This window comes from Danio rerio, chromosome 13 (assembly GCF_052040795.2).
Source record: "Danio rerio strain M-AB ecotype USA chromosome 13, GRCz13ab, whole genome shotgun sequence".
Classification (NCBI taxonomy): Eukaryota; Metazoa; Chordata; class Actinopteri; order Cypriniformes; family Danionidae; genus Danio; species Danio rerio.
The window spans coordinates 22,895,600-22,910,000 of NC_141033.1; the positions used below are offsets into that span (position 1 = coordinate 22,895,600).

Consider the following 14,401-nt stretch of genomic DNA (forward strand, 5'->3'; position numbering starts at 1 on the left):
ATAAAATAAAACCTTCAACATTTTATTTTTTTATGTAAATATCTTTTTTAATAAAATGAATTAAAGTTTCATTTAAATAAATAAGTATAAAAAAATCAGATTAAAAAAACTATATTAAACTACAAACACAAAAAAAAACTAATATTGAAATAACTGTAAACATTTCACATTTATCACAATTAAGGAAACATTGAACATTTGTAAGCCCTAACATCAAAATGGAGAAGAAATTTTTCTTCTTAAATGTAACAAATGTTTCAGATTCACTGACAATTATTGACATGAAAATGTAAAGTGTTTTGCCAATATGGTTGTCACCGTGGCACAGTGCGTATAGCAAGATCGCCTTACAGCAAAAAGATCGCTGGTTTGAGCTTCGGCTGGGTCAGATGGCATTTCTGTGTAAAGTTTGCATGTTCTCCTTGTGTTTGCGTGGGTTTACTCTGGTTCTCACCCACAGAAAAGACTGGATAAGTTACAACTATTACAACTGAAAAGGAAAGTAAAATCCTTAATAAATACCTCTGGCCTAATTTTACCATTATAGTCTATGTTAGTAAATTACAATAATTTTGTTTTCATAAAAAGGAACTTTATATGTTTTGTCACTGTCTAGTGTGAGACTAGTGTGTTAATTTTAAATTGGCATTTACACAGAAACTTTCATAAGTTGAAAGACCCCATTCAAGATCTTGCTTCTCGTGAAGACAGTAAACATTGTGTGTTTTTGTTTTATAATTTTTTTTTAATTATATAGACATTTTTAAAACCTATTAAATCAGACATTACCAAACGTGTCTTGCTAACTGCTAAAGCCAGGTTAAAAGCAAGCCCAAATGAGTCAAAACATTGAAACATACTTTAATGTGACAGATAAAGCCTATTTGTTACACTTTGTTATTGTTGTCCACATGTTTAATGAGTTAAACTACAGTTTCTGTCTTTAAATGTGACACAATGTCCTATAAAATGACAAAGAACAGCACATTTGTTTAAATCTTATTCCTTTAAAAAAAGTTGAGGATTGCAGTGTAATATATATTAACTACTCCTTTTAAAATGATTCATACTTTCAAGTAGTTTTGAAATGAAAACAGCAAAGTTTGTCTCATATTTTTTAAAATGTCCAACAAGTCTGACAAGTCATGGAAAAAAATAATATTCATAATTTAAATTTAAAAAAAATATCACTATGTCTAACGATAAAGAAATGAAGATCAATCTCTCTTGTGATATTTATTATTAAAAGGCTATTTTACACCAAAGGACATATTTACGGTAAACCAGAAGTAAGGTACAGGAGCTGTTACTGGTGCAGTACCTATTTAAAAGGTACGTATTTGTACCTAAAGGGTCCATAAAGGTACCTCAAAGGTACTTTTTAGGTACATTTGCGCACTAATATGCACCTTGAGGTTCCACTGTGGACTCTTTGGGTGTCTATCTTTTAAAAAGGTACTGCACCAGTGATAGCTCCTGTACCCTAATTTCTGAGAGTGTAAAGGTCAGTATTTTTTTAAATAGTGACGGAGTTGCTGAAGTTAGTGACCTCTTATATTTTCTTATAAAATCAGATTTTGAACAAATAAACACATCTATTTTCTTAAGTGATATTTTACAAAAAATAAATAAATAAATAAATAAATAAAATTACTGCCTATTTGTCAATTATCCAGATATATTTTGTTCAAAATAAATACATAACTCTCACTCTGAGACCACAAGGTCACAGGCTGGTGGATTATATTCTACTTATTCTGCCTTGGTAACCTGGGTAAACATAAATCCATTTCTCTAAATCAATTAAATGAGGTTTATTTTTATGCCTATATTTTAATAGGGATCAATTACTTTGATCCAATCGATTGACAGCCACTCAATCAAGAGCTCTGCATATTGTCTGCTTGAAATGCATTTCTCTATTAACCTGAGCTCATTTCATTCTAATAAACCTAAGTGGAGAACTGGGTTTGCACAAGCCATCATGACACGCAGGGTTCAAGATCATTTGAAATATTCCTCTCACCTCATCACTCTTTCTCTCTCAATAGGGAATTATCTGAATTGTAATAACTTAATCGATTTGTACCAGGCTTGGCTCCAGCTGTAAGATTTAAGGTGGGCTGGGCAGTGGGTGATGGCTGCATGGTTGCCTGGGTAGACCAAGGCCTGATTTGCACTGTATCATTTGATAAATAAAATGGCCAAACTTTTAGTCCCATCTCCGTGTGATGTAAGAGTTTAATTGGTGAAGACAAGTTTGAAAATCATAAAACAAAACATAAAAAAGCATTCAATCAATATTCACTTTGCAAATGAATGTCTAAATGATATCAATATAATCAGGATCATATAAACTGGATCACTGTAATGTGCTGCATGGCACCAGATCAAAACCATTCTTTCCAGCAGTGTTTGGAAAAGTGGATGAGGTAAAAAAAGTGACATGACAAATATTGAAAGACCAAACGGCACCAAAGTAAGGATATTGATTGCTGACTGTGCTTATAAACGCCAAACAATACAGAACTGACAGATTAAATTTAGCTTCAGAGTAGGCCAGTGATGAATGAAAATGTTACTGGGTTGAAAAGGACTCAGCCATCATGTGGGTATTTCTCACATGTAGTGCATCTGGATCATCAGTTCTTATGCAGGTAGACTACAAGGGTATTTATCATTGATATCCCTGCTGTAATCATGCTCTCAGCGGGTTAATGTCAGTGCAGCATCTGAGCAGTAATTAAAATAAAGTTACCGGACTCCAGTAAGTGTCCTTAAAAAAAGAAGAGCCTGACACATCCTGTAGTCTGGTTAACAGACAGCTACTGTTAACAAACAGTTAAAAATGTTACAAATAGGGCCTACATAATGTAATTTAGAAATGTATAATTCTAAACAAAGTACTACTTACACAGCCTACATTGCATCTTAATTTACCCTCAATTTAAGGTCTTATAAAAGATTATGGGCCTACATCATCTAAAAAAAGTCTACATGATAAAAATGACATTAAATGTTGCATGCAATGCAACAACAACAACAACAAATACAGTTTTTCCTCAGTGGCTTTGGTACATTTCTCACAACACATTTGCACAACAGTTCATGCAATTCTCAAAACAATTAGTCATTTGCACACATCATAGCAGTTTCTCATTCCTTGCAACAAATTGCAAATGCTTTTGGACATGCATCAATTGCTTTCACACAACTCTCTGCTGTTTATAACATTATTTTTAGCTTATGTCCTGTCAGTCAAAATTAACTAAACTTGTGAATGCGGAATAGTCATTACATATAAAACTAATAGTCCTTATGTCATTACTTGAGTCATCACATACAAAACTGTTGAAGTAGTTGTCAAAATTTGTCAAGCAAATTTTACAAACAATGTAGATATAGTTTTTCTTGATTGCTTTGATGCAGCCGTCAACTGAAATTCCACATTTTCAAAACAGTTAACACACAGGCCTAAACAGCGGCACTCATGGTCAGAATGACACATTTTGCTTGCAAAAGGCACATACCGTGTCAAAACATTTAAAATATGCAACAAAATCTAGTTTTACCTTTAAACAACACAACTTGCAAACAAGTATATGAGCTCTTTTAATGAATCATTACACAATGGACAACAAAATACAAAATACAGAACTCAGTGTGAATTAGGGCACCATTGCTTGCTATTGTAGCCTATTGGCAATGCCATTTGTTGTCTTTCTATTTAGGCTGTCAAATTTGACTTTTTGCAAAAAAATGGACCCAGAATAAGAAATGCTTTGATTAAATTTATATTGAATTCATTACATTTTTTTTTCAAACTGTGGCTGAAAACTGAAATACTGTAAAAAAAAAACAAAAAAAAAAAAAAACAGACAAAAGCAATAAAATACTGTAAATATTAGAGACAACACATGTAAACCAATATATAGTCAAATCTATTGGAAGTATAGGGCATAGCCACTATTGACCTTCTCCATCCATGCAGGCACATATTCATACTGATATTGTCGTTTCTAATGGTTAGGAATAGAGGGTTTCTGTTTGGTTACCACCATATAGCTAAAACAATGGAGTTTGAACTGCTTGAATGACATCCGTGTTAACTGTTTTGAAAAATGGTGGGGAAAATGTGTCAACTCCAATGAGAAAGGGTTTACACAATTGCAAGGCCTGTCTTCTGCTCTGCTGGGATAGTGATAATGAAAATGAAGTGGAACTTAGTTTCTTTTACCAGGTCAAAGCAAACAAGAAAAACTGTAAAATCTTTTTGCACTGTTGCTGCAATATTGTTTACATTTGTGCACAGCTCAACCCACAGAAAGTTTATGTTTGTTATAAATAAGGGTGAATTTATTCCTTTGCACAATGCTGTGAATACACTTGTACTCAGATACATCTCTAAATGCATTGTTGTCTGACTACTGTAGTTTTTGAATGGCTGTGCAAATAGTATATGGTGCTGTCTTGAGCATTTTTAGGAAGTGTCACCAAAATCTGACTTTTTTTTTTTTTTTGCATTGAAAAAAAAAATGTACAGAGTAAACTGACATAATTAAACATAATGATCTTGTTCATAAACAATGGTGTCAGGACTTTTCATCTTGAGAAAATCTGTAACAGCAACATATTTTCCCCAAATAGAATTATTTTAGCCTATTTTCATTGTAATTTTATTTTTATTTTTTATAGCATATATTTGGTTGTTCCCACAATTAAAAAGTAAAACATTGGAAGAAACGTACTTTACGGAGCATGTTATTTGTGTTCCTATTTTAAATTCTTGACCTTCATAAAACATGCAGAAACCAGATAGATAGATAGATAGATAGATAGATAGATAGATAGATAGATAGATAGATAGATAGATAGATAGATAGATAGATAGATAGATAGATAGATAGATAGATAGATAGATAGATAGATAGATAGATAGATAGATAGATAGATAGATAGATAGATGCTCGTTCATTTTCCTTGGTGAACGAGGATGCCCATTTGCGCATGCGCAAGAGGAAATGATCGCATTAGTTTTGTACATGATACATGCGTAGCGTCTCAATCGCCTGGCGTCTTGTTTTGAAACGTTTACCTCGCGAAAACCGTACCGAAAATCTTCTGACCTTCTGCTTATATAAGGCCTATATTTGAACAGATTTAAAATGAGTCTGGATTCCCTTTTTGAGCAAATTTTATTGACAGAGCAGCAGGTGTCTGAAAACACCAAGCAGCTTCACGAAGGTAACTAAAGCTGGCCTCAGCGGGTGGGTTAACGTTAGCCAACTTAACGGAATTTTAATTTTAAACGTGAATTTACTCAGGTACACGAAATAAGTTTGTTAGACAAACATTTCTTTAAATAATTAACAGATAATATGTATTTTTTTTATTCAGTTAAAGCTGCCATTAAGAGCGCACAGGACAAAATAAGCTCCTCAAGCGAACAACTGGAGAAAGCTCGTCTTGAACTGGATGAAAAGGTAACCTTATGCTAATACATTACTCTTATTATTCATTCATACGTTTTACCCATTCAGCTGCAACCCATCCCTGGGAAACATCCATACACCCTCATACACTACTGACAATTGCCTGCTGCCTATAGAAAATATTAATTTCCTTCTTGTTTTAAGTGTTATGTAAATGTATAGACCCACCTCAGATAGAAATATTACTGCACAGCAGAAGATATGCCCTGTCACTCATCTTAAAAGTTTATCTTTGCAGAAAGCTGATATGCAGTATTAATATCCTTTTGGCGCTGTGAAAAGGCATTCTGTTTCATGATTAAAACACTTCATCTAATGGACAGGATACATTAAAATGGAGTGGATCAATTCAAAGCGGCACTGCAAAATCAATCTCGTTTCTTTCAGATTACATTAGTATTATTGTTGAAAAACCTTTAAAAATATCATTAACCTTGCAAACATATGGCATACAGTTTGCTTGATACCAGTGACATACATGCCAAGTCAATGAGTAATTGCATCATTTAGTTAAGAAGTCATTTCATGAATACAGGGGTCAATGGAAAGGCGGTCTATAGGATTTTGAATGCAGATGACTCCAGATGTCATCATTTACTTAAAACAATCACCAAGTATTGAAAATTCATATTATCAAATTAATATTTTCTAAAGCAATTTTTCTATTCATTTATTTTGCTCGTGGCAAGTTAGAACATTTAGTACAGACTTCCTGAATGACCTTTGTGATTCACCTGTGGAAATGAATGTCATGAAAGACGTGTCTAATTTTCTGCATAATATGTTTGGTCAGATCAACGTGTCCCATATAATTATGAGACATAATTTGCTTGCATTCTTTGAAGCCAGGTAGAGAGTAATTACTTAAAGGATCCTTGATGTCTTTCACACTTGACTGAGCTGGTAAAAGGGGAGAAGCAAAGACTTGAATTCAGAAGGCATTTTATGTTATGTTATGCCAATTACAGAGTGACCTACAAACAAAATGACATAAGCTTACCTTCACAAACAGCATTGGAGCCACTGATCCGTCAGATAAGCAACATTCTGTGTTGCCGCAAAGCCTTTGTTCAGCCAGTCAGAAAATAACATTGCTGTGAATGTAAAGTTTATCCAGGAGACCCTTTTGCAGAACATCTGAATGAGACACTCCTCAAATTCATGATTCGTTTGTGACCACAGGCTCAGCTGCTTTCTGAAGCCAGTCTGCAAGTTGATTTGATGACAAAACAACGAGATCAACTGGAAAAACAGAAAGAGGAGCTCTTGGGCTTGCAGACGGAACTCAAAGACAATCTGGTATACATAAACGCATTGCATATTGTTGGAGTTAATTGCCTCTCAGTCAAACACCCTGTTAAAACACAACAAAGATAAGTTTGAAAAGGCTGCATGATATTGGAAAATCTGACATTGCGATATTTAGTTTTCTGTTAAATATATATATTGTGATATAAATAAAAATGGACTAGACAACTTGAAAAGCGCCATTTGGAAAGATTGAATTAATTATTGGGGTGATTTTGTAGGGGAGTGAATCATGCTTAAAATATTCTATAATAAAGAAATTGCAAGCAGAAATAAAAACAATGGAGCTAAGATAAAAGTGAGTATACAGTGCTTAATGGTTTTCTGGGGGAGTCTAACAGTATTTAGCTACATAAACTGAATAAATGTAAAATAGTTGCATTTCATAAATAATGAAATAAAACAAATTAAAGTAATTAAAGTTACAAAAAGTACATATTCTTGTGCCTGAATACTTTTAACTCTTTGACATGCTCCCACAGTCACAGGTAGGGCTGGGCAATTAATCGAAATCGGCATTCAGAACCTACAATCCAACTTTTTTTTTCTAGGTTGATTTTTTTTTTAATTACTTTCCCTACAATGTATGTGGTCGTGACCTCACTCTGCCACACTTTGCAGCCACATCTGATCTCTCAAGTAGGACGATAGACCCATTCTTGAGTCTTACAGTACTTTGCACTACATTAACGATGATTGAAAGCTGTGCCATTTTCAATTACATTAAAATTCAAATAATTGTTCTTTTATTTAGAAGAGATACTGTTTTCTACTTTTAATATGAAAAACATTGAAAATAATTAATTTTGTTTCCAAACATGGAAGTTATTTTTTTTTCACTTTTTTTAATAAGGAAAAAAAAGTGACTATTGGTTTTAGGCAATGTAGGTTTTATTTTAGTTGTTCAATTTTGATGTTCAGTAAATAATCATAGGTACAGGTAGTACAGTGGAGATTGTGTGTTTCCTTCAACTATTTTAAAATAAAGTAATGCACCCTTGATTAAAAAATCTCTTGCAAATTTACTGTACAAAACATGTCAGTAATCTATAAGGGCAAATAAATAAATAAAATAATCGTTCATTAATCGTAATCGAGTTAAAATGTTCAATTAGTTGAGATTTTGATTTAAGGCTAAATTGTCCAGCCCTAGTCACAGGCCTTTAAAACACATGCAAAAGATAAACTTCATAATGGTTTAAGTCTGCAGTGGCTCAACTGTACAAATCTCATGTGTTCTGATATGTGACTATAAAATATAATATAAACCAAAATATAAACACAACTTTGTACATCCTGCGATATGATGATTTCAGATGTGCAAACTGCTATATCAATGCTGGAATTACATATTGTGCAGTCCTACTTTGAAACAACATTGGCATAATTACTGTATGAAACTAGCCACCACTGCTGTGACTAATAAGGTATTGACTGATAAAGAAAGATGTCGCTGCCTGGTGTTTTCAGAGTTAGCATTATGACTGCAGCACACATCCTGAAGTGGAAACTTGGGGTTTGATATTTAAATACATAATAGTCTTTCTATTGTTTTACAATTCAGGACAAACTGAAAAGAGAAACCTGTGATGAAAGGGAGAAATTCTTGAAGGAGATGATAACTTTCAACAGCGAATTCAACCTTGTCAGCAACAGAAATGCTGTGCTTCACTCTCAAACACGGTCTAAGATTCAGAGTTTGGAGCTGGAAGCTGAAGCTCTACACAAAGGTAAGTGTTTTATTGTGGAATATCTGAATTAAAAAAATATATATATTTAGTATCAGTGCATTGAAAGCAGTCTACTGTAAATGCATAAGCAAAATCTGATTGTCTTAATTGCTGGGAATAGATTACATGTAAATACAAGTCTGCAGTCAATACTTAACTAGGTGACATTAATTAGAATAAAAATACAGTAAAAAAACTATGCAAAATATAACAAATATATTCCAAAAATATGGAACACAAGCAATTCTCAAACAATAATAAAAGTGTATTATTTACAGCGTATTTTGGTGGAAGCTGTTGTAGATTTATTGTGTTTTCCTTTCTTTATCAGGCTTATTATTTCTATAAAATAAGACTGAATAATATGGCTGGTATGATATTTTAAAACTGTAGTTTATGTCTTGGCCCTGTATCTAAAAGGTTCTGTGAAATTAAAATAAAGTTTTTGTTACATGCTAGTATCAGTATATCTTTAGGTTACCAATTATATGGTGTTTTCCAAAACAGTGACAAAATCAGAATCAGAAGATATAAACATTCAAAGCTTGCATTTTAGCACTTCCGCCTACATAAAGTATATTCATCAACTTTTTTTTTTAAACATCACCTAATACTGTACTTTGATTTCAAATCTAATCTTCTAACCAATCAAATGTTCTCCAGTATATAACATGTCCCACCCCTTCAAGATGCGTTTGCTTGTTATCTGATCTTAACCACTCCAGAGATGTGATTGAAGCTGTGATAAAATCCAACACTATTGGCAGATTTTTTAAAAATGGGCTACCATATGTTCTCTCTCACTTCATGCTTCAGCTGAGGTTACATCAAACAGCAAATAGAAAAAATTGCACAATTTAAAGCACATTACAGGACCTTCACATTTTTTAATTGGTCTGGTCTTGCTATTTTTTTGGAAAAAAAAATAAATAAATAAAATAAATAAATATATATATATATATATATATATATATATATATATATATATATATATATATATATATATATATATATATATATATATATATATTGCAAACCACCATATATAAAACAATGTTAAATTAATAATCATTTAGCACGTGCCATTTATTACACTTTTTGTACCAACAGTTCTATTAACAAGCAGCAAAGGACTACCAAGCTTTTGTAAACGCCTGAAAATGCAGTGCTGCTGCTTAGTTTTTCATGAAAAACTGCTTTATTATTTTAAAAGGGATCCACAAAGTTGTCTCTGAGGTAGTGATCCTTCTTCAAAGGATTGTTTGTTGTAGCTCTAACTGCCGGCTTGCTGGCTACTTAAGTTGTCACCTTTGTTTTTTTTGCAGAGTTAAACTTAATGAAGGAAAAGCACACTTTGTGGAGCTCCATGGAGGCAGAGAAGAGATCACTAGAAGCTGAGCTTGAGGATATAAAATCACAGCTTACCGGTAAAACAAGCCTCTGTTCACTTTAGAACAATATCTGCCATAGTTTAGAAGTATGCTTGTGTCAAAAATGTCTCTCACTCTTTAATTTTTTTCTGTTCTTTTGCAGATACAGAGCGAGATCTGAGGGAAGCAGTGGTTTTGACAGAGAATTTGAAAGCAGAGAGGCACCTGGTCCGTCAGAAACCCTTGACAGATAGCACCTGTATAAGGCAAGAAATTAATAACATACTCAATAAATATTTGCTGTCTGTTTAAACTACTTATTTAAAATGAGCTGAAACAATACAATTCTTGAGGGTTTTTTTTGCAATAACCTATTTGCTTTATGTTCAGTCCACTTAAATTTGTAAAAACTTATAAGTAAACTTAATTCCTTTATGTTGTCCCAACATAAATCTTATTTTGAACTTGGCATTTATTTTACAGTGTATCTAAACGTGTCTTAATTTACCCAGATAACCATGATCCAAAATGAGCTCCAGCAAAGAGTGCTGAATTTTCCTCCATCCATCTCTCGGTCTTCCTCTTCCTGTCACTTCACCATGTGTAAATAATGCAGCATTAGGTCCATCTTATTAATTAGGTCTTTGATATGTTGCTTACTATGTCCGGTCCAGAATTAGATAAACCCAGCCCCTCCAGATCAGCACCTCACTGTAGGAAGTGATGATGGAAAGGGGATCGATGGCTATCCTGTGTCAGGGAGAAAGCTTCTCCACAGGGATGTGTAAATCATACGTGGAGGCAGCGTGTGTGGAGTGTAGCACAAATCTTCCTCATTAAAAGGACAGATTGTATAAGGCCACACAATTTGCTGAGGACGAGGCTTTTGGGACAGCACTGCTAAGCTCAGGATGTGTTTATTCCTTTCTTATGTAGTCATGAATCACTCTTAAACACCATCATGCATAGGCTGTTTTTTCCCTGTATTGATCATCTGACAATGAACAAATGTCAGTTGAAATTAACATTGTGAGTTTAAGTGGACGTTACGAGAAACCTTACTCCACCATAGAGTAAACTGATATATGGCCTTATATAAGCAAACACATATACACACACACAATACAGTATTTGTCATCATATAATTCATGCTATGCATTTTTCATGATTGGCAGCTGCCCAAGAAATTGTTATTGAGCATTTTTTGTGTCTTTAATGTTCTTATAACATGTAAACTTGAATGATAGTACAAGATCAAATCATTTTTAATTTAAATTTAGATCAATGGACACTTAACATTGCACAGCACCCCACATTAAGTGTGATATAAAACAAAGCTAATAAAACTGTAAAATATGATTTTAATAGTGAAGCATGTAATTGATAACTTGTATAATTAGAGTTTAAAGATGAATATTGGCTAATCATCTTTCTTGCATGTGTGTTTGTTTAATTTAGACTCAAGAAAGAGCTGGAGTTCTATAAAGAAGATGAGCTTGAGCTTCTGCGAGAGACCCTCAGCTCTGAAATCCGCTCCCTGCGACAGGTAACTTCACTGTCTAAATAATGAAAGAAAAAGGTGGGTTTTTTCAGAGGAAGTTCTGTAATCTCTTTAAAGTTATTTTACGGGGGAAGGATTTTAAGAGCTCTAATCTGAGAATGAAAAAATATTGAAATAAATACAGAACATGACTTTGGCTCCGTCTGAAATTGCCTCCTACTTAGTAGGTACTAGGTACTGCATTTCAATTTGAATTTACTACTCGACCGTTAGAAAAGTACCTTCTCTTGCTGCATGGAGGGCACCATAGCGACCAGTGTCTTCTGGTAGAATGCTAAGAACTTCCGTTTATAGCATTTACAACTTTGATTTTGATGAATTTTGATTTTGAAAAATGTGTGATTAAAGCCGTTATACTTCTGTCAGATGCAGTTCAAGCGCAAGAGAAAAACTAATTCAGTGTCTGCTGTCACGTCAGGTGCTGAAATACAGCATCAGTGCTCCCGACCTGTCAGCTGTTATACTGTACTCCACGGCTCTTTAATGCACACACACACACACACACACACACACACACACAAACAATACCTCACTGCATTATAAAGAGCAAACAATATTACTGGCATGAAACTAGCAGATATGTAAGCCATGCAATTTCCAAAAATTACCAATAAAACCCCGTTACTGATACTATGCTGGATGATTTGCATGTTGATTCTAATCGGGAGCTGTTTATGTTTAATTTAGTTAATTTGTGTTGTGTAGTATTACCACGCTATGTGTTTTTCTGTCACAAAACACCACTTTATTTTCACTTTGTAACCGTCTTTCAATTCATAAGTTAGTGGGACAGTGCAGGCTATGTGTGTATGTCTGGTTTCTGGTGAATTACATTTATTTATGTTGGTTATATGTTTGAAAATAAAGGAAAATTATTACTTTTGCGATGACGAGGCTTTATTTAAACTGCACAAGGGAAAATGCCTTGCAGCAGTTGTTTTTCATCCTATTAGATCACATTTTTGACAGGGGTGTCAAAACTCGGTCCTGGAGGGCCGGTGTCCTACATATTTTAGTTCAAACCCCAATTAATCTCACCTGAACCAGTTAATGAAGCTCTTTCTAGGTATACTTGAAACTTCCAGGCAGGTGAGTTGGAGGAAGTTGGAGCTAAACTATGCAGGACACGGCCCTCCAGGGCAGATTTTGGACACCACTAGTCTAGGAGGTGGTGCTGATCTACTGCAGTATTATTTCATATACGTTAAAAGCAAATTAAATGTATTAAAAATATCGTTTTAAAGCTGTCCAAATGTGACTGTTTATACGCATCAGCTGCCGAACGGAAGTTCTTAACATTCTCTTTGCACATACAAGCAAAGCGTAATGCGTAATTTTGCATTCTAAGAAAAAGGGTATACAGTATGAATGTGAGTTGTATGAATAGGACTACATCCACCATTTTGTCATGATTACGTGACCTACCCGTGTCAGTTGTGTTGCTTCAGTCTTATTAATGATTTCTCTCGTGGTGCTTCATGGGATAGCGTAGTGTCCATTGGATGCCCACTTCAGAATCTCACCAGAGGTAGTAGATAGGCCCACACAAAATCTGCACACGCAGATTTCTGCAGATATTTAACCCATCATTGAGTCTATTTATTTATTTGTGTAAATATTTGTAAATTTATATTTATTCAGCTTTTTTATTAATTTCAGTAATAATATTGACATATGAATTCCATATGATTTATTCACAATACAGTTTGTCGATATTTTCTGTCTTTTAGTGGATCTATTATATTAGAAACTTGCTTTGTTTATAAAATAAGTAGATCTAATTAGATTTGCATTGTAAACATTAAATAAGAGTTAAAAAAGGTATTATTTTATATTTTATATAATAAGCTTTTAGTTACGATACTCCCAAAATCATTCCACATAAATCCACAGATTTTTTACAAAATTCTCCACAGAAATGGCAAAAAATGTCATCACATTCTGTCTGGCCCTAGTAGTAGTTCATCCGTGTATTCTTCTTGCATACTGTTTTTTGAATTCTATGAATTCAGGCATTATACTCGGCTTGCATACTGTTTTTAACGTACTAAATAGTGTGGAGGTGGGGCAGTGGGTAGTGCTGTTGCTTTGCTGCAAGAAGGTCGCTGGTTCGAGCCTCGGCTGGGTCAGTTGACATTTCTGTACGGAGTTTGCATGTTCTTCCCGAGTTAGTGTGGGTTTTCTCCGGGTGCTCTGGTTTCCCCCGCAAGTCCAAAGACATGTGCTATAGGTAGGGCCACACTGAATCTGCACGCGCAGAATTCCGCAGATTTTTAGCCCATCATTAATTCAGTTTATTTACTTGAGTAAATGTGTGCAATATCTATATTCATTCACTTTTTTAAATGAACTACAGTAATATTATTGACTAATATGAAAATGTTCATCTGATTTATGTAGAATATAGGTTGTAAAGTGATATTTTCTGTCTTTTAGTAGATATATTATATGAGAGACTTGCTTTGTTTACCAAATAAAGTGAATCTAATTGGATTTGCATTTTAAGCAATAAATAAAAGTTAAAAAGATTTTTTTTTCTCCACATATTAAGGATTATGGTTATGATACTCCCAAAATAATTCCGCAGAAATCTGCAGATTTTTACCAAAAATCTCCACAGAAACAGCAAAAAACATCCGCAGAATCTGTCTGGCCCTAGCTATAGGTAAGTTGGGTAAGCTAAATTGTCCTTAGTGTATGAGTATGTATGGGTGTTTCCCAGTGATGGGTTGCAGCTGAAAGGGCATCTGCTGCGTAAAACATGTGCTGGATAAGTTGGCGGTTTATTTCACTGTGGCAACCCCTGATTAATGAAGAGACTAAGTAAAAAGAAAATGAATGAATATATGAATATATAGTATAGAAGTTTGCGATTTCAGATGCAGCCTTTGTCTTTAACTGTAGCTTTATAAATGTATAAATATCTGAATTTAAAGTATA

The 14,401-nt window shown here is 33.9% G+C and overlaps 1 protein-coding gene across 40 annotated transcripts in view; it reads left to right on the forward strand.

The window, feature by feature from the left end:
* Window positions 1–14,401, forward strand: part of ccdc172 (coiled-coil domain containing 172) — a 321,472-nt gene that overhangs the window by 34,931 nt on the left and 272,140 nt on the right. For 20 of the 40 annotated variants that reach the window (XR_015505450.2, XR_015505460.2, XR_015505452.2 and 17 more), the window contains 7 exon segments: window positions 5,061–5,244; window positions 5,398–5,483; window positions 6,675–6,791; window positions 8,365–8,530; window positions 9,856–9,957; window positions 10,064–10,166; window positions 11,359–11,446. Coding sequence is in view for 1 of the 40 variants with exons in the window: in NM_001446878.1 (NP_001433807.1) it covers window positions 5,166–5,244; window positions 5,398–5,483; window positions 6,675–6,791; window positions 8,365–8,530; window positions 9,856–9,957; window positions 10,064–10,166; window positions 11,359–11,446 (741 nt within the window). In the remaining 39 variants the exon portion in view is untranslated. 40 annotated transcript variants of the gene reach the window in all.